The following is a 23,334-nucleotide window of genomic DNA, read 5'->3' on the forward strand; positions in this document are numbered from 1 at the left end:
AATATCTGTGGATGCAGGAAACAGCAACTTGACTTTAACGCCTACCAGTGTTCATATATAGTAACTACAATATCACTTGGGGGATTTTGTACAGCTGCTGTACTAACTCCAGACGCTGTGGGACTCGAGCACAATAATAAACAGCAGAATCTTCAGTTTTCAGGCTGTTCATCTGTAGATACAGCTGGTTTCTGCCTTTGTTTCTGGAGGTGGTGAAACGGCCTTGGACTGACTGGGAATAATAGTTAGTGCCACCATCTGTGTCAGCAGCGATCCACTCCAGTCCTTTTCCAGGAGCCTGTCTGATCCAGGCCATCCAGGGGCCACTGAGTGACAGACCAGAGGCTGTACAGGTCAGTCTGTGGGATTCTCCAGGTCTTTTTACTGCAGGTTCAGATTCAGTCAGAGTCTGACCATCGACAACTGTGGAGATTAAAGAAAAAGACAATAAAACAAGTATCAAGACAACTACAGGAGTTCCATATAGATCATGATAAGTAGCTTTCACCTGCCCAGCAGACAGTTAAAAGCAGCAGTCCTGTCCTATAGTCCATCATGTTAAACTTCTCTGTTCTCTGTTGTTCTCTCTGCACTCACATAAGTAGAACTGGAGGACATGGAAATTAGGCTTTGACTCCTCCTTTGGTTTTCATATGAATGGGAATAAAAAGCTCCAAAGACAGCTTTCATTTTTTCATTTCACAGTAGTGTAATGAGGTGAAAAAGTCTTACTGAATTGAACGTGATTAAATAAGAGTAGATTGCTAACTTTAGTTCCTACAGTAATATAATGCATGACATATGATAAATTACAAAAGGGTGAATTTTGGCAGATCAGCTCAACAACCTCTGCAGACTGCTGGAAAATATAAACTAAGCAGTAAAGGTGGAAATGGCTTTTATTTTTACATTACATCATATTTATATGCAGCTTTAGTCAACTGACAAACAGCAAAACAGAGCAAATCTTATATGGATAGATAGATAGATAGATAGATAGATAGATAGATAGATAGATAGATAGATAGATAGATAGATAGATAGATAGATAGATAGATAGATAGATAGATAGATAGATAGATAGATAGATAGATAGATAGATAGATAGATAGATAGATGTACTTTATTTAAACCAAACTGAGAAATTACAGATTATAAATAATATATATTGTTTACTTTTATTAAAAGTCTATAACTAATTATTTATTTCATTCTATCTTATTCAAGCAATCATGGTTATTGGATTATTTGCCAAACTTTTTGTCTGTGGGGGTTTTTGAACAGCTGCTCCACTGTTTTCAGTCACTGTGAACACGAGCACAGTAGTAAACAGCAGAGTCGTCTGTTGTCAGACTCCTGATCTCCAGGTACTGAGTGCTGCTGGGAACATCTTGGCTAATAGTGAAACGACTTTGAAATGTGCTGGCATATGTCGGGGTGCTTGTGTCTGTGTTTATCCACCCTATGAACGTCAGACTTTGTCCTGGTTTTTGTCGTATCCAGCTAATAGAGTAGCTTGTCATGGTGTAACCTGATGTGATACATGAAATCTTCACAGTGTCTCCAGGTCTTTTCACCTCAGAGGACGGCTGCTCCAGTTTGATCTCACTCCAAGCTCCTGTAAAGTAGGAAAAACAGCACAATCCATTAAATGAAGAGTTTAAAGTAAAACAAACAAAGAAACAGAAATGCTTACATGTGACCTTACCATGAAAACTAACTAGAAAGAATAAACTCCAGCTAATCCAGATTTTCATTTTTCAAAGAACACAACACCTTAGTGCTGTTTGATTGAAGCCTTAAGGATATATAAAACTAACCCAGTTATTTATCAAATGACATGAGAGCTACTGGAGGTGTGTTTATATAGAGGGAGTCATTTGCATAGACCGGCATGTGCAGGCAGGTTTAAAAAGAGATCAGATACTTCAGTGATGGAACAAACACAGAATAAATTATTGTATTGTACTGTTAGTTTAGAACTGGATGGTAATCCGGCTTCAGAATCCACCGTCACATCTTAATGACAAGCCCAAACTGAGGAAAATGTTTAACTTCTCAAATGTATTTAATGAAAAGATGGTGTAGTTTGAACCTGAGTTTAATGATGAACCAAATTGTCCAGCAGGTGACGATCATATATTCCCTTTTACACACAGTTAGCTGCATTTTAATTAAAACCATTTCCTGCTTCAGTTTTTTATGGCTTCATGTCGATACCTCACTGCACAAAAGACGAAAAGGCGCTATAGTTTTTGTACACAATGAATGAATGAAGTTGAGATTCGCTGCTCTAGAGAGGACCCACCCCAGTAATTCATTGTCTTACTACCTGAGGAAAAAAAAAGATTATACTTAGATTTTCCGGGGACATGTTATTCCCAATCCTATGTGTCCCTTATTTGGATACCATCATGACATAACTTTGCTTTCCTTTAAGGCAAAACTCATGTGATCATAGCGTTTATGTCTGATGTCCAACCTTTACCAGATGGGTCACTGATGTTATGTACATCCATAAATTTGGGAAAAGCTGGGAAGCCAATCTTATAACAATACAAATTGGCAGCTGTTCCATGCTTGTATGCCCATATGGTTATTCTTACCTGCAGTGTATGTTAAGGTATAATATGACAATTTATGGTAATGTTACAAATTGGAAACCTAATAACCTCTGTTTTCATTATTTATACATGGATCAGTTCATAATTTAATTTAAAAGTTTAAAATGTGTTTATGTAGAAATGGGATTTTTATGTGGTGCAGAGGAATGATCAATGTTCATTTAACACTGCACAGAGAAAGAATAAAATACCATACTTTAAAAAGTGCTTTTTTTTTTTCTTTTGTTTTTCTTATGCCAGAGGTCAGTATTTTTGGTGGTATGACCAGAATGATCAACACAGACTGGTATGAGTCTTTTTTTCTGTCTGGTTTGTTTTGTTTTGTTTTTTGTACTTATGTATATTTCTAATTTTTTTTCTTTTGGCGTTCTGTTTGCCCATTTGATTCCTGTGTGCTTATGTGGATGTATTTGTGGGGATGCTGCCTGGATGGGGGGGGCAGGGCGGGGAGGGGAGGGGGGGGGTAAGAAATTTTGTAAGAAATGCCTTAATTATGTCAATGTTGTTATGAAAAAATGATAAATAAAGTTGTTAAAAAAACATGCTCTTTTTTTGGGATGAATGCTGTAGGATTTTGTCTAGCTGCTTCACTAACTCCAGTCACTGTGTCTCTCGTGCACAATAATAAACAGCAGAATCTTCAGTTTTCAGGTTGTTCATCTGCAGATACAGCTGGTTTCTGCCGTTGTCTCTGGAGATGGTGAAACGGCCTTGGACTGACTGGGAATAGAAAGTAGTGCCACCACCACCACTAGTGATCCAAGCAATCCACTCCAGTCCTTTTCCAGGAGCCTGTCTGATCCAGGCCATATAGCTGCTGCTGAATGTGAATCCAGATGTTGTACAGGTCAGTCTGTGGGATTCTCCAGGTCTTTTCACTGCAGGTTCAGATTCTGTCAGAGTCTGACCAACAACACCTGTCAAATGCAAAAGAAAGAAAACAAAATTGCTGTAATTTGCAAGAATCTTATAGATGATATCAGCCAAACATGATCCTAACCTGCCCAGTAGATAGTTAAAAGCAGCAGTCCTGTCCTACAGTCCATCATGTTGAAGTATGTGTCCACAGCTCCTTGTCCATTTCACTGCAGTCTAATAAGTAGATGTAGAAAACATCAAGGTTTTGCATTGACTCCTCCTCACTGAGAGAAAATCATTGCGTTGAACTGGTTTTCACTTCCCAGAGTATTTAAATGTAATATAAAAAAATAATATATATGTATATATATATGATAAAAAAAAAAAAAAAAAAAAGCCCAGGACAAGGAGAATAAATTTGGGTGTCACAAAAGAAAGTCATATTTTTTTGGCCTAAAATTAAATATTGGTGCAAAAAGTTACATCTGGCAAATGATGTGGCGGTCAAATGTTGCTTTTAACAATTTTATTGTTTTAGCAAAGTCCATATGACATCATCAAATCAGTCCTCAAATAAGAAATCAGGTTCATCTATTTCCCAGATTTCCACAATACACCAGACATGTACAATACACCAAAAGCACAGAATACCCAGTTGAATTTATAATACATGATAATGCAGTATATTTATATCACCCTTGAGAGAAAGACCTGTAAAGTAATACAATGTGATCCTCATAGGATCCAGCTTTTTCTGATACTCCTCTTTACTCTGATAAACACTCTCTTTACTTCAAAACTATACATATAAATTCATTTGTATTCAAGCTAAAAAATAAAGAGGCACACATGAGCATTTATTTAGTGAAACTGTTTAAGTATCAGGAAAATGCACATGGATGAAAAATACTGTGAGAGGAAGTATTGACGCTTCTGAAAAATAAACCTCCTCCTTTTTTTGTAGATTTATTTTGGATTTATTAATGATCTGAGGGCTCCTCCTCTGGTGGATTCATGTTATTATTTTCTTTTTTTTCACACACTGAGGAGTTTTTGTTCAGGGTGTCTACTGATATGTGTTACTGTGGCTCTCTTGCACAGTAATACACTGCGGTGTCTTCAGGCTGCATATTCTGTCCATTCAGAGTCACTATGTTATTTGAAGTGTCCAGGTCAATGCTGAATTTGTTCTTCAGTGAATCTTTGTAAAATGAATATCCAGTGCTTTTCACTCCAATCCACTCCAGTCCTTGTCCTGCAGGCTGTCTGATCCAAGCTGTGTAGTAGCTGCCCATTGAATAAGAGACCTGACAGGTGATGGTCAGACGTTGACCTGGCTGCACAGTCACAGAGGCTGGTTGTGTCAGCGTTTCACACTTCACACCTGTGGATGAAAACATGTTGAACATTGAGTGGGTGTAATAGCAGTGAACAGTGAGCTGTGATCATAGTGTCAGTGTCTGTGCCTCAGTGAGACTCACAGCATCCAGCAGCCAACAGCAGCAGAGCTACACAGATCATGGTTGAGATTAAAGCTGATCTGATGGGAGCTTCTCTTCTTCTGCTGCAGCCGACAGCATCATATCAGTGTTTATAGAGAGCTGAAGTCCTGCCCCTTCCGCTGTGATGATGATGTTTGTCAGTTTAAAAGATCATTTCATGAGTTAGGAAAGTCATGGTTTGTGGCAAAGATCATCTAGTTTTGTGTTAAATAGTCAATGGATGGCATTTCTGATGCATGTGTCCAACACAGCCACTGCCTTGTCACATTCTATAGGTGAAAATGTACTGGAAGAGATGAAACTCCCTCCAGGTCTGCTCATGATGAAGCTCCTCAGTGGCTCTGAACAGATTGTGGATTTAGGTATTTCACAGTTTGATACGTCAACAGTTTTACCTCTAACTGCAACTTTCTGGACTCAGAAAGTTATCCTTTAAATTGACAACCAAAAATCAAAAAATAACTTTCCTTTTTTCTCTCCAATTTCATTTTTTTGACAATGTCCACATGACATCATCAGATTGAGCCCTCAAATAAGAACCAAAGGACTAATGGCTATCAGGTTCATCTATTTCCCAGATTACCATAATGTACTGGACATGTAAAACATACCAAAAGCACAAAAAACCCAGTTTAATTTATAATATGTGTGTAGCCAAGTGTATCGGGGTCGCTGTTATTTATTTTATTTTTTTTTATCAGCTGTGCCCTATTAGAATGTGTAAAGTCACTTACGGGCCAGCCAGGTTGAAAGTCTCGTGAGAATACGGAAATCACACGAGATTTGATACACGCGCGAACAGAAGGCTTCCTTACGCAAGTGATGGCGAAGGTGTGTAGTTCTCATTAGTGTGTGTGTATGAAGAGAATCGGATATATAGTGTACCACAGAGAGAGTACTCAACAGACTTATGTGTTTAGAGTGTAGCTGAGCCAACTAACAGACATTCGTGACTGAAGACTTTACGCTGATTTCTTGTCAGTTGAGGGTGTGTTTGTCATCTCTGCTGCACCGGGAGCCCACCGAGACTGCCACAGGTCAGCATGAGTGACCAGCCATAGTTTACCGAAATCCTATTTAAGACATTTTCGTTGTTAGATATTGTTTATGATATTGTGTGTTATGACCCATGTAGAGGGGAGATAAAGAGCCATGTGTGCTACGTCCAGGAGAGGGGTGAGGCTCTGAAGCTACAAGCTAGGAGTAAGTGAGCACATGATTTTGTTTTGTGATTTAAGTGTTCTGTAAATTGATTTAAGATCACTGTGAAAATAGATATTTTGTAACAGGATATCTGAATATATACATCTGAGTTCATTTCTAATGTTTATTGTCAATTCATGGTGTCGATTAAGTTAATTCATGAAGTTTATTGAGTTAAAACCTAATGTATACTGTACAATGTGTCTGTTAAAATGAGAAGCGTGGCTTAGAAATGTATATATGTATGTTTATTTTCTGTTTACACAGGAATACAGCCATTGCTGTCATCTGTTTTGCACAGACAGTCATAAGATGGTTAGAAAAAGAAAACAAACAGTATTTGTTGTATTTTTATTTTTTTATTTGACTGTAATCAAAATCTACCTCAAAATTAGAAAAATAATGCTGTCCTTGTTCGAGGTCAGATGTGGGATTGAAGAACCATTAATCTATATTTCTTTGTGTCCGGTCCTATCCTTTATGATCTGGTCACCTATGATAATACTTGTAGTATATTTATATCAATCCTTAGAGAAAGGCCAGTAAAGTAATACAATGTGATCCTCATAGGATCCAGCTGTCTCTGAAACTCATCTTCACTCTGATAAACACTTCTTTTACTTCACATCCACAAACATAAATTCACTTAAAATAAAGAGACACACAAGAGCATTTATTTAGTGAAACTGTTTAAGTATAAGGAAAATGCACCTGGATGAAAAATACTGTGAGAGGAAGAAGTGATGCTTCTGAAAAATAAACCTCTTTTTTTTTGTAAATTTATTTTGGATTTATTAATGATCTGAGGGCTCCTCCTCTGGTGGATTCATGTCATTATTTTCTTTTTTTTTTTACACACTGAGGGGTTTTTGTTGAGGGCGTCTACTGATATGTGTTACTGTGGCTCTCTCTTGCACAGTAATACACAGCGGTGTCTTCAGGTTGCATATTCTGTCCATTCAGAGTCACTATGTTATTTGAAGTGTCCAGGTCAATGCTGAATTTGTTCCTCAGTGAATCTTTATAATATGAATCTCCAGTGTATTTCATTCCAATCCACTCCAGTCCTTGTCCTGCAGGCTGTCTGATCCAAGCTGTGCGGTAGCTGCCCATTGAATAAGAGACCTGACAGGTGATGGTCAGACGTTGACCTGGCTGCACAGTCACAGAGGCTGGTTGTGTCAGCGTTTCACACTTCACACCTGTGGATGAAAACATGTTGAACATTGAGTGGGTGTAATAGCAGTGAACAGTGAGCTGTGATCATAGTGTCAGTGTCTGTGCCTCAGTGAGACTCACAGCATCCAGCAGCCAACAGCAGCAGAGCTACACAGATCATGGTTGAGATTAAAGCTGATCTGATGGGAGCTTCTCTTCTTCTGCTGCAGCTGACAGCATCATATCAGTGTTTATAGAGAGCTGAAGTCCTGCCCCTTCCGCTGTGATGATGATGTTTGTCAGTTTAAAAGATCATTTCATGAGTTAGGAAAGTCATGGTTTGTGGTAAAGATCATCTAGTTTTGTGTTAAATAGTCAGTGGATGGCATTTCTGATGCATGTGTCCAACACAGCCACTGCCTTGTCACATTTTTTAGGTGAAAATGTACTGGAAGAGATGAAACTCACTCCAGGTCTGGTCATGATGAAGCTCCTCAGTGGCTCTGAACATATTGTGGATTTAGGTTTTTCACAGTTTGATACGTCAACAGTTTTGCCTCTAACTGCAACTTTCTGGACTCAGAAAGTTATCCTTTAAATTGACAACCAAAAACCAAAAAATAACTTTCCTCTTTTCTCTCCAATTTCATTTTTTTGACAATGTCCACATGACATCATCAGATTGAGCCCTCAAATAAGAACCAAAGGACTAATGGCTATCAGGTTCATCTATTTCCCAGATTACCATAATGTACTGGACATGTAAAACATACTGAAAGCACAAAAAAACAGTTTAATTAATAATATATGTGAAACCAAGTGGATAGGGGTCGCTGTTTTTTTTTTTTTGTTTGTTTTTTTTTAATCAGCTGTGCCCTATTAGAATGTGTAAAGTCACTTAAGGGCCAGCCAGGTTGAAAGTCTCGTGAGAATACGGAAATCATACGAGATTTGATACACGCGCGAACAGAAGGCTTCCTTAGGCAAGTGATGTCGAAGGTGTGTAGTTCTCATTAGTGTGTGTGTATGAAGAGAATCGGATATACAGTGTACCACAGAGAGAGTACTCAACAGAGTTATGTGTTTAGAGTGTAGCTGAGCCAACTGACAGACATTCGTGACTGAAGACTTTGCGCTGATTTCTTGTCAGTTGAGGGTGTGTTTGTCATCTCTGCTGCACCGGGAGCCCACCGAGATTGCCACAGGTCAGCATGAATGACCAGCCATAGTTTACCGAAATCCTATTTAAGACATTTTCGGTGTTAGATATTTTTTATGATATTGTGTGTTATGACCCATGTAGAGGGGAGATAAAGAGCCATGTGTGCTACGTCCAGGAGAGGGGTGAGGCTCTGAAGCTACAAGCTAGGAGTAAGTGAGCACATGATTTTGTTTTGTGATTAAAGTGTTCTGTAAATTGATTTAAGATCACTGTAAAAATAGATATTTTTTTGTAAAGGGTTATCTGAATAGATACATCTGTGTTCATTTCTAATGTTTAGTGTTAATTCATGGCGTCGATTAAGTTCATTCATGAAGTTTATTGAGTTAAAACCTAATGTATACTGTACAATGTGTCTGGCAAAATGAGAAGCGTGGCTTAGAAATGTATGTTTATTTTCTGTTTACATAGCAATACAGTTACTGCTGTCGTCTGTTTTGCACAGACAGAGTCGTAAGATGGTTAGAAAAAGAAAAGAAACAGTATTTGTTCTATTTTTTTATTTTTATTTATTTATTTTTTTTACTGTAATCAAAATCTACCTCAAAATTAGAAAAAATAATGCTGTCCTTGTTCGAGGTCAGATGTGGAATTGAAGAACCATTAATCTATATTTCTTTGTGTCCGGTCCTATCCTTTATGATCTGGTCACATATGATAATACTTGTAGTATATTTATATCAATCCTTAGAGAAAGGCCAGTAAAGTAATACAATGTGATCCTCATAGGATCCAGCTGTCTCTCATACTCCTCTTTACTCTGATAAACACTTCTTTTACTTCACATCCACAAACATAAATTCACTTAAAATAAAGAGACACACAAGGGTATTTATTTAGTGAAACTGTTTAGGTATCAGGAAGATGCACCTGGACTAAAAGTACTGTGAGAGGAAGAAGTGACGCTTCTGAGAAATAAATTCTGTTTTTTTGTAAAATTATTTTGGATTAATAAATGATCTGAGGGCTCCTCCTCTGGTGGATCCATGTCATTATTTTCTTTTTTTTTCACACACTGAGGGGTTTTTGTTGAGGGCGTCTACTGATATGTGTTACTGTGGCTCTCTCTTGCACAGTAATACACAGCGGTGTCTTCAGGCTGCATATTCTGTCCATTCAGGGTCACTATGTTATTTGAAGTGTCCAGGTCAATGCTGAATTTGTTCTTCAGTGAATCTGTATAATATGAATACCAACTGCTTCTCATTCCAATCCACTCCAGTCCTTGTCCTGCAGGCAGTCTGATCCAAGCTGTGTAGTAGCTGCCCATTGAATAAGTGACCTGACAAGTGATGGTCAGATGTTGACCTGGCTGCACAGTCACAGAGGCTGGTTGTGTCAGCGTTTCACACTTCACACCTGTGGATGAAAACATGTTGAACATTGAGTGGGTGTAATAGCAGTGAACAGTGAGCTGTGATCAAAGTGTCAGTGTCTCTGCTTCAGTGAGACTCACAGCATCCAGCAGCCAACAGCAGCAGAGCTACACAGATCATGGTTGAGATTAAAGCTGATCTGATGGGAGCTTCTCTTCTTCTGCTGCAGCCGACAGCATCATATCAGTGTTTATAGAGAGCTGAAGTCCTGCCCCTTCCGCTGTGAACTATGGGACCTAACTTTGTGAAATGGAAAGAAACTATTTGGATTAGTGCTGCCATTCACACATATGATGTTTGTCAGTTAAAAAAAATCATTTCATGAGTTACGAAAGTCATGGTTTGTGGCAAAGATCATCTAGTTTTGTGTTAAATAATCAATGGATGGCATTTCTGATGCATGTGTCCAACACGGCCACTGCCTTGTCACATTTTTTAGGTGAAAATGTACTGGAAGAGATGAAACTCACTCCAGGTCTGGTCATGATGAAGCTCCTCAGGGGCTCTGAACAGATTGTGGATTTAGGTTTTTCACAGTTTGATACGTCAACAGTTTTACCTCTAACTGCAACTTTCTGGATTTGAAAAATGATAATTTAAAACAAAATATAACTACTCTTTTCATTGACTATAATACATGTTTTTTTTTGTTTTTTTTTTCCCCAAATAAAGTCCATGGGGCACAAGTGCAAGGGGCTGAACTTCATCCGTGCATGGATGACTGTAAAGAAGGTCAAGGTCAAGGATCCTGTCACACAGTCAGACCTTTGGATAAACACACTGTGTATTTTATTATGAATGAAAAATGTGCAGTTACATGTTATTAAACTTCACCATCAGCCTGAGATGAATATAGATGGAAAAAGTACATCAAAAACAACAGTCAAATTAATTAAAAGTAAAATAATTCAGATAGACTTTGTTCTGTGAGTGTTTTAACAAGACTCACTGTGAAATTTTACTTTGTGTTTCAAACTTCATAGAACTGAGATGGAAGATTTCGTCATCATTTTTAACCTAAAATGTGAGGTTGTTTACTAGTGGTTTACAGGGGATTTTTCTTTTTTTGTATGACTCTCCTGATCCTGTGTCTTCCTGTATCTATCGTTCACAGTAATATACTGCTGTGTCCTCAGTCTTCAGACTGTTCATCTGCAGACACACCTGCTTCCTGCTGTTGTCTCTGGAGACGATGAAATGGCCTTGAAATGACTCAGTTTGCACTGACTCCTCCCACTTTAACAGAGACCTCAATTCAACAGACAAATTATCTTTATATATTTTTTTTTTCTTAGCTTTTTTATTGGATTATCATAAAAATCAATATCTATCTATCTATCTGTCTATCTATCTATCTATCTATCTAATCACTGTGGATTTTTTTTTTTTTATATAAATATGTGTGTTGTGGATGACTGTGTATTTGTACAGGTCTGTTGGTGCTTTGATTCACTGTGCGAGTACGAACACAGTAATAAACAGCTGTGTCCTCTGGCTGCATATTCCAGCCTGTTAATCTCACTGTTTGAGTTGAAGTGTAAGTGTTGTAACTGAATTTGTTCTTCAGAGCAGCATTTTGATAGAAATCCCCTCCTCCCCACCGATGTAAAATCCAGTCCATTGGTTTTCCTTCACGCTGTCTGATCCAACCTGTTGCATAGCTGTTGTCAGAGAATAACCAGAGACCTGACAGCTGATGGTCAAAGTGTGTCCAGGCTGCAGGACCACTGAGTCTGGCTGGATCAGGTCTATACTGTACACACCTGTGGAAACACAAACCAACATTATCTCCATCATTCATCTGACTCATACATGTTTACCATGTGTTTAGTAAAGTCAAAGTTTCTCACAGGATCCAGATGCCAACAGCAGTATCAGAGCTACAGAGAACATGACTGATGATGAAGATGAACTGAAGGGATCTCCTCTGACTGACACAAACACACTTCACTTCATTATAACTAATAGTCATTTACATATTGTTGAATAAACAATTAGAGCTTTTTCATAATCAGTGTAGAATACAGTATAAGTATCCTAACTATGATGCTGTTGAAACTGCATTTGGAAATGAATCAGTTTATAAAGACTAATTTTGGTCACATGAAGAATCTGTGCTCATGTTTTATGAAACTTTTTTTTTTTTCTACATCAAAAACCAAAGTAACTCTTTGTAATTATTGCATCATGAGATTGGAACTCCTTAGAGGTTTTTAGTTTTTAAATGAAATTTCCTAAATTAATTAAAGATGTTTGCACTTGATGCTAAAGTAAAATTGCAGAAAAAGTACAGATAACTCCACAGATGATTATATTGAAAAAGAGAATCGATTAAAGAAAAAAGATGTGTGTTTCTGTTACAAAGAAATAAGTTAATTATATTGCATAAATTAGGATTTTGTACAGCTGTTTCACTAACTCCAGTCACTGTGGCTCTCGAGCACAATAATAAACAGCAGAATCTTCATTTTTCAGACTGTTCATCTGCAGATACACCTGCTCTTTGCTGTTGTCTCTAGAGATGGTGAAACGTCCTTGGACTGACCGGGAATAAAAGTTATAGGCACCATTCCTATCAGTCCCGATCCACTCCAGTCCTTTTCCAGGAGCCTGTCTGATCCAGGCCACATGGTAGGTGCTGAAGGTTAGCCCACATGCTGTACAGGTCAGTCTGTGAGACTCTCCTGGTCTGGTCACAACTGGGTCAGACTGTGTTATGCTCCAGCCTTGAACACCTGTTAACACCAACACAGCAAACACCAAGAATGTTCTCATTCTGTCAGCCATGTTTACAGTGTGTTTAAGGCTGAAATCCATGATTCTGCTATAAATAGAATCTGTACTGGACTCTGGGGACAATTTGTTTACAGTAGCTCCTCCAACATCAGATTCATAGTGAACCTACTGAATAATAATCAGGTTATTTTAATATTAAATAAAGACTTTCACCTCCAACACAGTAAATAGCAGTTGTCAGAATATTATTTATCTTCAGAGACATAGAACTATTTTTGTTGTGACTTCCTATATTTAACTATTCCTTTATCGCTATAAATTATATTGCTCTCAGAAATGTTCCTTATTTACTGATTGTGTAGGTGTTCACAAAGGTGCAGATTAAATTAAAAGGATAAACTGAAAAGAAAAAAATGATTAACTTGCCTAACTTACCATGAATTTAATCTAAATTATAAATGACTCAAATGCATCCAGTTCATGATTTCATGTGATTTAAAAGAAAGTAAAATTAAATAATGGATGATATTCATTAGAGTTTAATTATAGGAGATTATTGTGTATGTATGTTAATTATCTGATTATATTTTGTTATTACATCTAAGACTTGGCTGCAGACGTACAGATTTAAAACACTTGGACAGCAATTGCAGATGCTTACAGCCATAATTATGCAAAAAATATGAAGCTTCAAAAAGTCATTCTCAAAACTGAAACCTCAGACTGGAATTAAAAAAAAAAAAGTATTATTATTATTGTCAACGTATGCCACAGTTAATGCATGCAATTATTTACTATCAAAATCTGCAGAACAGAAAAAAACACACAAGTGATGGCACTGTTTGAGAGGTATCATTTATTGTTTTTAAACCAAATATATTTATACATTAATATCAGTCTTCATTCATTATTGTCTGCTCATCATTTCAAACAATAAACCAACATTTGTGATATATTTTAGACTGAAAACAATCATCAAAGTCATGTTTTGGTGAAATGTTTCTCCTGTCACTTTTTTCTTTTTGTGAAGTCACCTCTTTAGTTCTAAACATTTCTTGACATATTTAGTGGAAACAGTACAAATGTGTTGTGAAATTCATTCATGTACTTTTGAGATAATATTGTTTGACTCAAACCCTTAATGTGTGTGTGCACAGGTTTTTATTCAGCTGCTCCACTGTCTTCAGTCACTGTGTTGACGAGCACAGAAGTAAACAGCAGAATCGTCTGTTGTCAGACTGGTGATTTCCAGGTACTGAGTGCTGCTGGGAACATTTTCAGTCATGGTGAATCGTCTTTGGAAAGAGCTGCCATAGAGAGGAGAATTATTGCCTGTGTACATTAACCCAACCCATTCCAGAGCTTGTCCCGGCCTCTGTCGTATCCAGTGGATGTTTTCACTCGTCATGCTATAACCAGAAATGACACATGACATCTGCACTGTGTCTCCAGGTCTTTTCACCTCAGAGGATGACTGGTCCAGTTTGATCTCACACCAAACTCCTGTAAACAAAGAAAAAAGGAATCAAATACACTGTATCACAGGTTAGATATTTAACACAGAGTCATTTAAATGTGTTCAAGTAGATGATCCTTTTACCATGTATGTGAAGTATAAACACAAATACAGTCCATGTGAGTGTATTTTCCATTATGAATGATGATCAGTTCTATTTAGATGAAAAACTCTCCCAGTTGTTCTTTGACAAATGCTGTGAGAGTTGATTGTGTTGCTTTTATAAGCAATAAAACTTTGCATAGACCTCCCCCTACTGGTATAAAAGGGAACATCTTGGCTTGTTCTCATAAGTAATCGATTCCTTCAGGAGTCCTGAAACATTTTTCTTAATCCACTATGCTATGAAAAAAAAAACCCAAAAAAACAGAGGTTTGGGAACTGATGTCACATTAAAAAACATTAATCAGAAAAAAGAGAAAATTTAATTATTTCAGAATTGTTTTAGGCCTGAGTTGAAAAGTAACTGATATCTTAAAAAAACATTGTTCTTTTCTACTTTATATGTACTCTTTATTTGTTTCAGGGGTCCTGTGTATTAAAGTCTGGATGTTTCAGATATTTGTGCAGATCTGTTAGTGTTGGTGTCACTGTGCACTGACCTGTTGAAGCTAAATGTGTTCTTTAAAACATCATTTGCTTCAAGCCTTTATAAACTGAATCAGTTTATATAGACTAACTATGGTCACAATGAAGAATGGAATCATGTCAATCATGTTTTTGTTTGATAAAATTCGCTCAAATTTTTTTTTCCTCATCAAAAGCTAAAGTGACTCAAAAATCATTGAATCATGAGATTGTTACTTTTTAGATTTATGTATTTGGTTGATACAAGAAAATTGTAATTGAATCGAAGATGTTTGTGTATGATGCTAAAGAACTCCACAGATAATGATACTGAAAGGGAGAATCAATTGAAGATAAAAGAGATGTATGTTTCTGTAACAAAGGGATAAGTTCATTATATTACATACAGGGTATAGATTTTGTACAGCTGCTTCACTAACTCCAGTCACTGTGTCTCTCGTGCACAATAACAAACAGCAGAATCTTCAGTTTTCAGACTGTTCATCTGCAGATACAGCTGGTTTCTGCCGTTGTCCCTGGAGATGGTGAAACGACCTTGGACTGACTGGGAATAGTAACTCGTGACACCACCATTACTGTTAAATGCGATCCACTCCAGTCCTTTTCCAGGAGCCTGTCTGATCCAGTGCATGTGATAGCTGCCTAATGTGAATCCAGATGTTGTACAGGTCAGTCTGTGGGATTCTCCAGGTCTTTTTACTGCAGGTTCAGATTCAGTCAGAGTCTGACCATCAACACCTGTTCAAGGAGAAAAAGTGCATTTGATCTGCATCACAGTTTGACTCCAGATGGATTTGTTTTTAATTATTTGGTATCTTCACCTGCCCAGAAGATAATGAAAAGCAGCAGTCCTGTCCTATAGTCCATCATGTTCAACTGCTCTGTTCTCTGTTGTCCTCTCTGCACTCACATAAGTAGAGGTGGAGGACATCTAAGTTTTGCATCAACTCCTCCTTTGGTTTTCACATGAAGGGGCATAAAAACCTTCAAAGACAGTCTTTAGTTTAATATTATTAATAGTACTATTATTATAACGAGTATTAGTATTCGAAGTAGGAGTTGAAGAATTTACTTTATATTAAACTAAAGTAAAATGGTCGTATTAACTCTGTTTATTTGGTGACTTACCCTCTTATTGTACAATCACCTCCTTTACTACCTCCGCCAAGGAGGTTATGTTTTTGACGGCGTTGGTTTGTCTGTTTTTCTGTCTGTCTTTCCATGTGCAAGATAACTCAAAAAGTTATGGACGGATTTGGATGAAAATTTCAGGAAATGTTGATACCGGCACAAGGAACAAATAATTAAATTTTGGTGGTGATCGGGGGTGGGGGGCACGGGGGCCCACTGATCTGCCTTGGTGGAGGTCTGCACTCTCCGAGGGCTTCTAGTTTCAATTAAAATCTTCTGATTTACAACTTAATAAACTGTTTCGACCACTGACAGTATTGACCTGATAAATTATAATGAATGACAATAATAAACATTAAAAGAATGAATTCTTTCAGTGATTTTTTACATCTTCTGTCATTATATGCCAAAATATGAACAACAGACAAATACATTACTTCAACAAAATAACATGTTTTGGTTTTTTTTTGTTTTTTTCGGATAAGCTATTTTCAGCACGGCTATCCATAAAACCAAAAACTGCATAAGTAGTCATTTATATTATTTAAGTAAGTAAATACTGATCAAAACAAAATGTAAAACAGTGAAAGTGGAAATGGCTTTTATTTTTTTATATTAAATTACCTTTACCACAGCTTTTGTTGACTGAGAAATAAAAAAAAAATGAGTAAATGTTTCATAAATAATGCAGTTTTTCATTTTTATCACATTTATATTGCTGTCAGTTTTTATTTGTTATTGCTGGTCATTAAGACCTGGGATTTGATCATCTTCAGTACTGTTTTTGAAGGTAATTGTGCACTTTATATATAAACTAACTTTGATATATTTGCTATAGTTGTGTTAAATCACTATTGAAGGTTCAGAACAGGTTTTCATTCACTGTGAGTTGTTCTGCAGGTCTTCCTTATTATGTAAAAAAAAAAAAAAATAAAAAATAAAAAATGAAGTACACTACAGGCTTTTTTAATGCAGTATTACTTTTCATTTACTTCATTCACAACCAAGGTTATTATTGTTAATGAAAACGAATGAAATGACGAAAACTAAAATTGAAAAAACATTTTCGTTAACTGAAATAAATAAAAACTCTAATTAAAAGAAAAAAAACGATAACTAACTGAAACTGTCTTGTGAGCTTACAAACTAACTAAAACTTATAAAAATTATGGATAAAATTCCCTTCTTTTTGTCTTTGTCAATGTCGGATTGATATCAAACTGATTTATTTCGCTCCAGCAGTTTTAGCTAGCAGCAACATACAACACTACACAGTCTGTCATGTCTGGTCACTGGTGGTTTCCAGTCGTCTTCTGGTCCCCACTCTACCTAGAACATACAGACTAAAGCTGGGACAAAGCAGCACAGTCCTGTCTGGGATTTACTTTAGTGATGAGTGGGGTCGTTTTTTTTTTTTTTTTTTTTTTTTTTCACACCGTGTGTGCCTGAGTGACAGAGACAGAGCGGAGCTAAATGACAGCGTCAGTGTTGAACTAGCATCCAGGTAAAGACTGGAGAGTTTATCACCATGAAAAGGCCTTCCAAGGCCTGAACTGCACAGTTTAGAAGAGGAGAGAAGAGGAGGATGAAAACTAATCCAGTTACAGAGGTATGGAACCTGTTAGAATGTTAAAAAAACGTTTGATGTTACTAGCTACAACTAGGTGAACTGAAATGAAGCAAAGTTGGCTACTAATGGAACTGTAGATGATTAAGATATGAGATATCTGCTAAGGTGTGGTTTACTGATGATGGACTGGGTTGGATATGTTTGTATATGTTTCTGTCTGGTTTAACTGCTGGTTGGCTGGTTTATGTATGTTTCTATGTGGTTTACTGCTGGCTGCTTTGTGCATCTCCTCTCACGCTTTGCACATCTTTGTACTGTTTTCACGTAAGTGATGTTGTGTATGGATCACACCCCCCCAACCTGCTATAGGAAGTTTATACATTGTACTGTACATGTGTTTGTGTCTCTGGTCAGTCAATGAGCTGCCCTAACCTGACCCCCAAATGAAGTGTCCAGAGTAACCCGCTGATTCACACCTCACTAATTTCTTTGAATAGGATGGCGAGGAAGATAAAATAGATGAAATAACTAAAACTAATACTAGAACAAAACTAAACTAAACTAAAACTAAGCATTCAGAAAAAAAAAATATAACTAATAAAAACTAGCAAACATGTTCTAAAAACTAATTAAAACTAACTGAATTAGAGAAAAAAAAGTCAAAACTAATTAAAACGAAACTATAATTAATAATCCAAAACTATTATAACCTTGTTCACAACCTCATAAAAATTTATATTTAACATGTGATCATTATTTTCACTACTCTGTCATTCCAATGGAAATTCCTGATTATGGAATTGATTAGAATATCTGTGGATGCAGGAAACAGCAACTTGATATTCACAACCCACTAGTGTTCATATAAAGTAACAACAACATCACTTTTGAGGATTTTGTACAGCTGATTCACTAACTAGAGTCACTGTGGCTCTCGTGCGCAATAATAAACAGCAGAATCTTCAGTTTTCAGACTGTTCATCTGCAGATACAGCTGGTTTCTGCCATTGTCTCTGGAGATGGTGAAACGGCCTTGAACTGACTGGGAATAGTAAATGCTCCCATCATTAAACATAGTAGCGATCCACTCCAGTCCTTTTCCAGGAGCCTGTCTGATCCAGGCCATGTGAGAGCCATTGAAGGAGAATCCAGATGTTGAACAGGTCAGTCTGTGGGATTCTCCAGGTCTTTTTACTGCCGAGTCAGATTCTTTCAGAGTCTGACCATCAACACCTGTAAATAAAACCAAAAAAATACAATAAGCGGCTGATATTTGAAGATGCTCTTTAGTTTAATATAAGCAGATCTGTTCACCTGCCCAGTAGATGGTTAACAGTACCAGTCCTGTCCTGTAGTCCATCATGTTAAACTATGGGTCCACTACTGTCTGTTTTCTTCTCTGTCGTCACATAAGTAGATGTGGAAGGTGTGAGTTTTGCATTGACTCCTCCTCACAGGCCTGAGAGTTTGAAAGTTCACTTCAGTGTTTAGTGACATCAGCAAAATTGTTCCAAGAATAATTGCTTTACATGCACTTTTCAAGTTTCCACATATGCTTTAACTTCAGCATCTATCAAAGTTATGGCAATAATAATACAAGAAACAATTGTGTCATGTGACTGAATATGTATTAAATTGATTCATTATTAAATGAATCTGTTCAGCAGGGGTGTGATGGATGACAAGGAAGATTGTGGATAATTTTTGGTCTTTTAATGACAGAAAAAATAAAACAAATAACATTAATATAAGATAAAGAGATAATATATGAAAGATAAGCAATAAAATCATATATGGAAACATCACTTGTCTTTTACCCATCAGTGAACAAGACGATCACTAACCACAGAACATTGTCCCATTGAGGGCAAAGCTGTGGTAGAGACACACCTTGTGAAAAATTCAACAAGTCAACAAACAGAAATAAGCAAAAAACCAAACATGCTTTGATACAGACTGTGTGTGCGCTAGGAAAATGAAAGATACAGCCACTGTGGCTACATTAGTAGAAATGAGTGTAGCCACAAAAAGCCACAGTCAGTCTGGGTCCCTGCAGCGGGGTGTGTAGTGGACCACGGCGACGAACATTGCTCCTTTGGGAAATTTTGGGAAAAATTAAGTCTTTTTCCTGCATTCTGGTGCATTTTGAGCTTAAAAATATGTTCAATCTGGCTTCAGTTTCATACAAAAAAATCATAAAAAATTAACTTAAGTCAACATTTTCATCTAAACTATTTTTATTTCTAATCTAATGTATAACAAAACAATAAATGATAGACTTATAAATAAGACACGAGACTTTATTGGCTAAAAATATACATACAGCATCTTACCAACTTCTAATGAGTTGTAAAAAACATGAAGGGTGATATTGAAGGGCTGATTTTTGATGGAATAATTAAAACTTCTGCATTGGCATATGGTTAGATATGAAACTGGTCAGGGATTCCGTTTAATGCTTTTATTTTCTCTTCAGGCAGAATTATTTCAGGTGGAACGGTTCAGGCGATGACATGGATAGGATGACATGGATGAGATGACATGGATGAGATGATTTTAGTCTTAAACAAAGGGGAACAATAACTCTATTACCAAAAACAATTCCAAACATATTTAAGGATATTTAAGTAACAGTAACACAAAATATAACTCACTCAGATATGCATCTATCCAGCCAATGGATTTAAGTATTTGTCTGTTCTCCCGGCTGCATGCTCCCAGTCAAACAAAGGAAAAGAGGATGGGCTAGGCCTGATCCTTCCTCTTAAATGGTTGGGTGTGGCCTGATAGGTGAGGTGAGGTCCTGCCCCTCCCCAACCAGGAAGTGGAGTTTTTAACAGAGTGCTAATTCAAGTAATTGTTTTATGTGATTTTCTAAATGATCATGATCCATATTGTTCTGTTAATAGTTGTATTCAGTAAAAATATTTTTTCTAAGCCAGAAAACCTATATATTTTGTAAAATTTCTCCAAAAAATTAATTTCTTTCATTATTAAAAGTGCAATGATGACGTGAAGGATCATAACTGGGCTAGTGAAGGATCCGATCATAACATTCCAACAAACGAGGATCCGGATCATAAAAAAATTCAAAGTGAAACCTCTGAGTATGATACCATACATTTGGGATGCACCAATACCACTTTTTTCCAGACCGAGTACGAGTACTTACTTTTGAGTACTTGCCGATACCGAGTACTGATACGAGTACTTAATAATCCCATTCCAGTTCTTAGTTCCTTTTGTAAATGTGCTTTATTGTCGTTGTCATTAGTCTGACTGGAACAAAGTGCTGCTACTGACATTTAATGTGTTGGAATGAGCGTTTCTCAATTAAGCCACCAGGGGGCGCGGCTCTTAATTAACTACACTGGACAAATACCACGAAGAAGAGTAAAGTTTTAAGAAGAAGAAAAAGAAAGTCAGTAATAACAAACATGGAGACAACAGAGGCAACACTAATGTGACACTAATATCGCAGCGTTTTCTCTGGTAAGGTTTAAAAGTGAAGCTTCAGCAGGTAGAGAAAAGATAAATGAGCGATAAGTTTCGTTTTCACTTCTGCTGGTGGCGGTCTGCACCGCTCTGTACCCCTCTGTGTGCTGTGTGAATTCGTAAAAAATCGGAAACGTTCGGGTGAGTTCGATCGCTGTCGGCAGTACTCTTCAGTAGTGGAGACCGCATTTGTTATATTCCTTGGTTGTCGCTCGGACATTTTCAATCAAATGTAAGTTGGTTGATTTTACTTAAAAATACCTTCGCTACTGTGGCTACACGGGTTGAAAACAACTTCGCCAACCAGGAAAATGCATCACCAATGGCGATGTGGCGATACACTAGTGCAAGCCTTGGGCTCTGAATAGATTGTGGATTTTGATATGTCAGCAGTTTTACCTCAAACTGTAATTTTCTGGATTTGAAAAATTATCTTTTAATTTTCAAACAAAAACCAAAAAATAACTTTCCTCTTTTCTCTCTTTCTCTTCTCTCAATTTTATTCTTTCGACAATGTCCACATGACATCATCAAATCAGCCCTCAAATAAGAACCAATGAACCATTGGCTATCAGGTTCATCTATTTCCTAGATAACTACAATGTACTGGACATGTATAACATACCTAAAGCACAAAATACCCAGTTTAATTTATAATACACAATAATACTTGTGATATGTTTATATCAATTCTTAGAAAAAGATCAGTAAAGTAATACAATATGATCCTCGTAGGATCCATCTGTTTATGATACTCCTCTTTACTCTGATGAACACTATTTTTACTTCACATCTACAAAAATAAATTCACGAACAAAAAGAGACACACAAGAGCATTTATTTAGTGAAACTGTTTAAGTATCAGGAAAATGCACCTGGATGAAAAATACTGTGAGACGAAGAAGTGACGCTTCTGAAAAATAAACCTCTTCTTTGTAAATTTATTTTGGATTAATAAATGATCTGAGGGCTCCTCCTCTGGTGGATTCATGTTATTATTTTCTTTTTTTCCACACACTGAGGGGTTTTTGTTCAGGGTGTCTACTGATATGTGTTACTGTGGCTCTCTTGCACAGTAATACACAGCGGTGTCTTCAGGCTGCATATTCTGTCCATTCAGAGTCACTATGTTATTTGAAGTGTCCAGGTCAATGCTGAATTTGTTCTTCAGTGAATCTTTATAATATGAAGCTCCAGTATATTTGCTTCCAATCCACTCCAGTCCTTGTCCTGCAGGCTGTCTGATCCAAGCTGTGTAGTAGCTGCCCACTGAATACGAGACCTGACAGGTGATGGTCAGACGTTGACCTGGCTGCACAGTCACAGAGGCTGGTTGTGTCAGCGTTTCACACTTCACACCTGTGGATGAAAACATGTTGAACATTGAGTGGGTGTAATAGCAGTGAACAGTGAGCTGTGATCATAGTGTCAGTGTCTGTGCCTCAGTGAGACTCACAGCATCCAGCAGCCAACAGCAGCAGAGCTACACAGATCATGGTTGAGATTAAAGCTGATCTGATGGGAGCTTCTCTTCTTCTGCTGCGGCTGACAGCATCATATCAGTGTTTATAGAGAGCTGAAGTCCTGCCCCTTCCGCTGTGAACTATGGGACCTAACTTTGTGAAATGGAAAGAAACTAGTTTTACCTCTAACTACAACTTTCTGGACTTGAAAAATGATCTTCTGAACCAAAAAATAACTTTACTCCTTGCATTGACTGTAATACATAGTTTTTTTTTTTTTCCTAAATAAAGTCCATGGGGCACAAGTGCAAGGGGCTGAACTTCATCCATCCATGGATGACTGTAAAGAAGCTCAAGGTCAAGGATCCTGTCACATAGTCAGACCTTTGGATGAACACACTGTGTATTTTATTACTAATGAAAAATGTGCAATTACATGTTATTAAACTTCACCATCAGCCTGAGATGAATATAGATAGAAAAAGTACATCAAAAAGAACAGTCAAATTAATTAAAAAGTAAAATAATTCAGATAGACTTTGTTCTGTGAATGTTTTAACAAGACTCACTGTGAAATTTTACTTTTATTTCAAACTTCATGGAATTGTGAGATGAAGATTTCTTCATCATTTTTAACAAAATGTGAGGTTGTTCACTAGTGGTTTTGCTAAATGGGATTTTTCTTTTTTTTATGACTTTCCTGATACTGTGTCTTCCTGTGTCTGTCTGTCACAGTAATATACTGCTGTGTCCTCAGTCTTCAGACTGTTCATCTGCAGATACACCTGCTTCCTGCTGTTGTCTCTGGAGACGATGAAATGGCCTTGAAATGACTCAGTTTGCACTGACTCCTCCCACTTTAACAGAGACCTCAATTCAACAGACAAATTAT

At 37.1% G+C, this 23,334-nt stretch overlaps 1 protein-coding gene and 2 gene segments (V, D, J or C); all 3 read right to left on the minus strand.

Annotated features, from left to right (window-relative positions):
* The window catches only part of LOC115424836 (uncharacterized), a 353,136-nt gene that overhangs the window by 231,569 nt on the left and 98,233 nt on the right, over positions 1-23,334 (minus strand). The window lies entirely within an intron of this gene.
* The window catches only part of LOC115423875 (Ig heavy chain V region 914-like), a 243,074-nt gene that overhangs the window by 213,820 nt on the left and 5,920 nt on the right, over positions 1-23,334 (minus strand).
* LOC115423865 (Ig heavy chain V region 914-like) lies at positions 3,225-3,674 on the minus strand. The segment is given in 2 exon segments: positions 3,225-3,541; positions 3,625-3,674. Coding segments are annotated over 2 exon segments (366 nt in total).

Source organism: Sphaeramia orbicularis, chromosome 8 (genome assembly GCF_902148855.1).
Source record: "Sphaeramia orbicularis chromosome 8, fSphaOr1.1, whole genome shotgun sequence".
NCBI lineage: Eukaryota > Metazoa > Chordata > Actinopteri > Kurtiformes > Apogonidae > Sphaeramia > Sphaeramia orbicularis.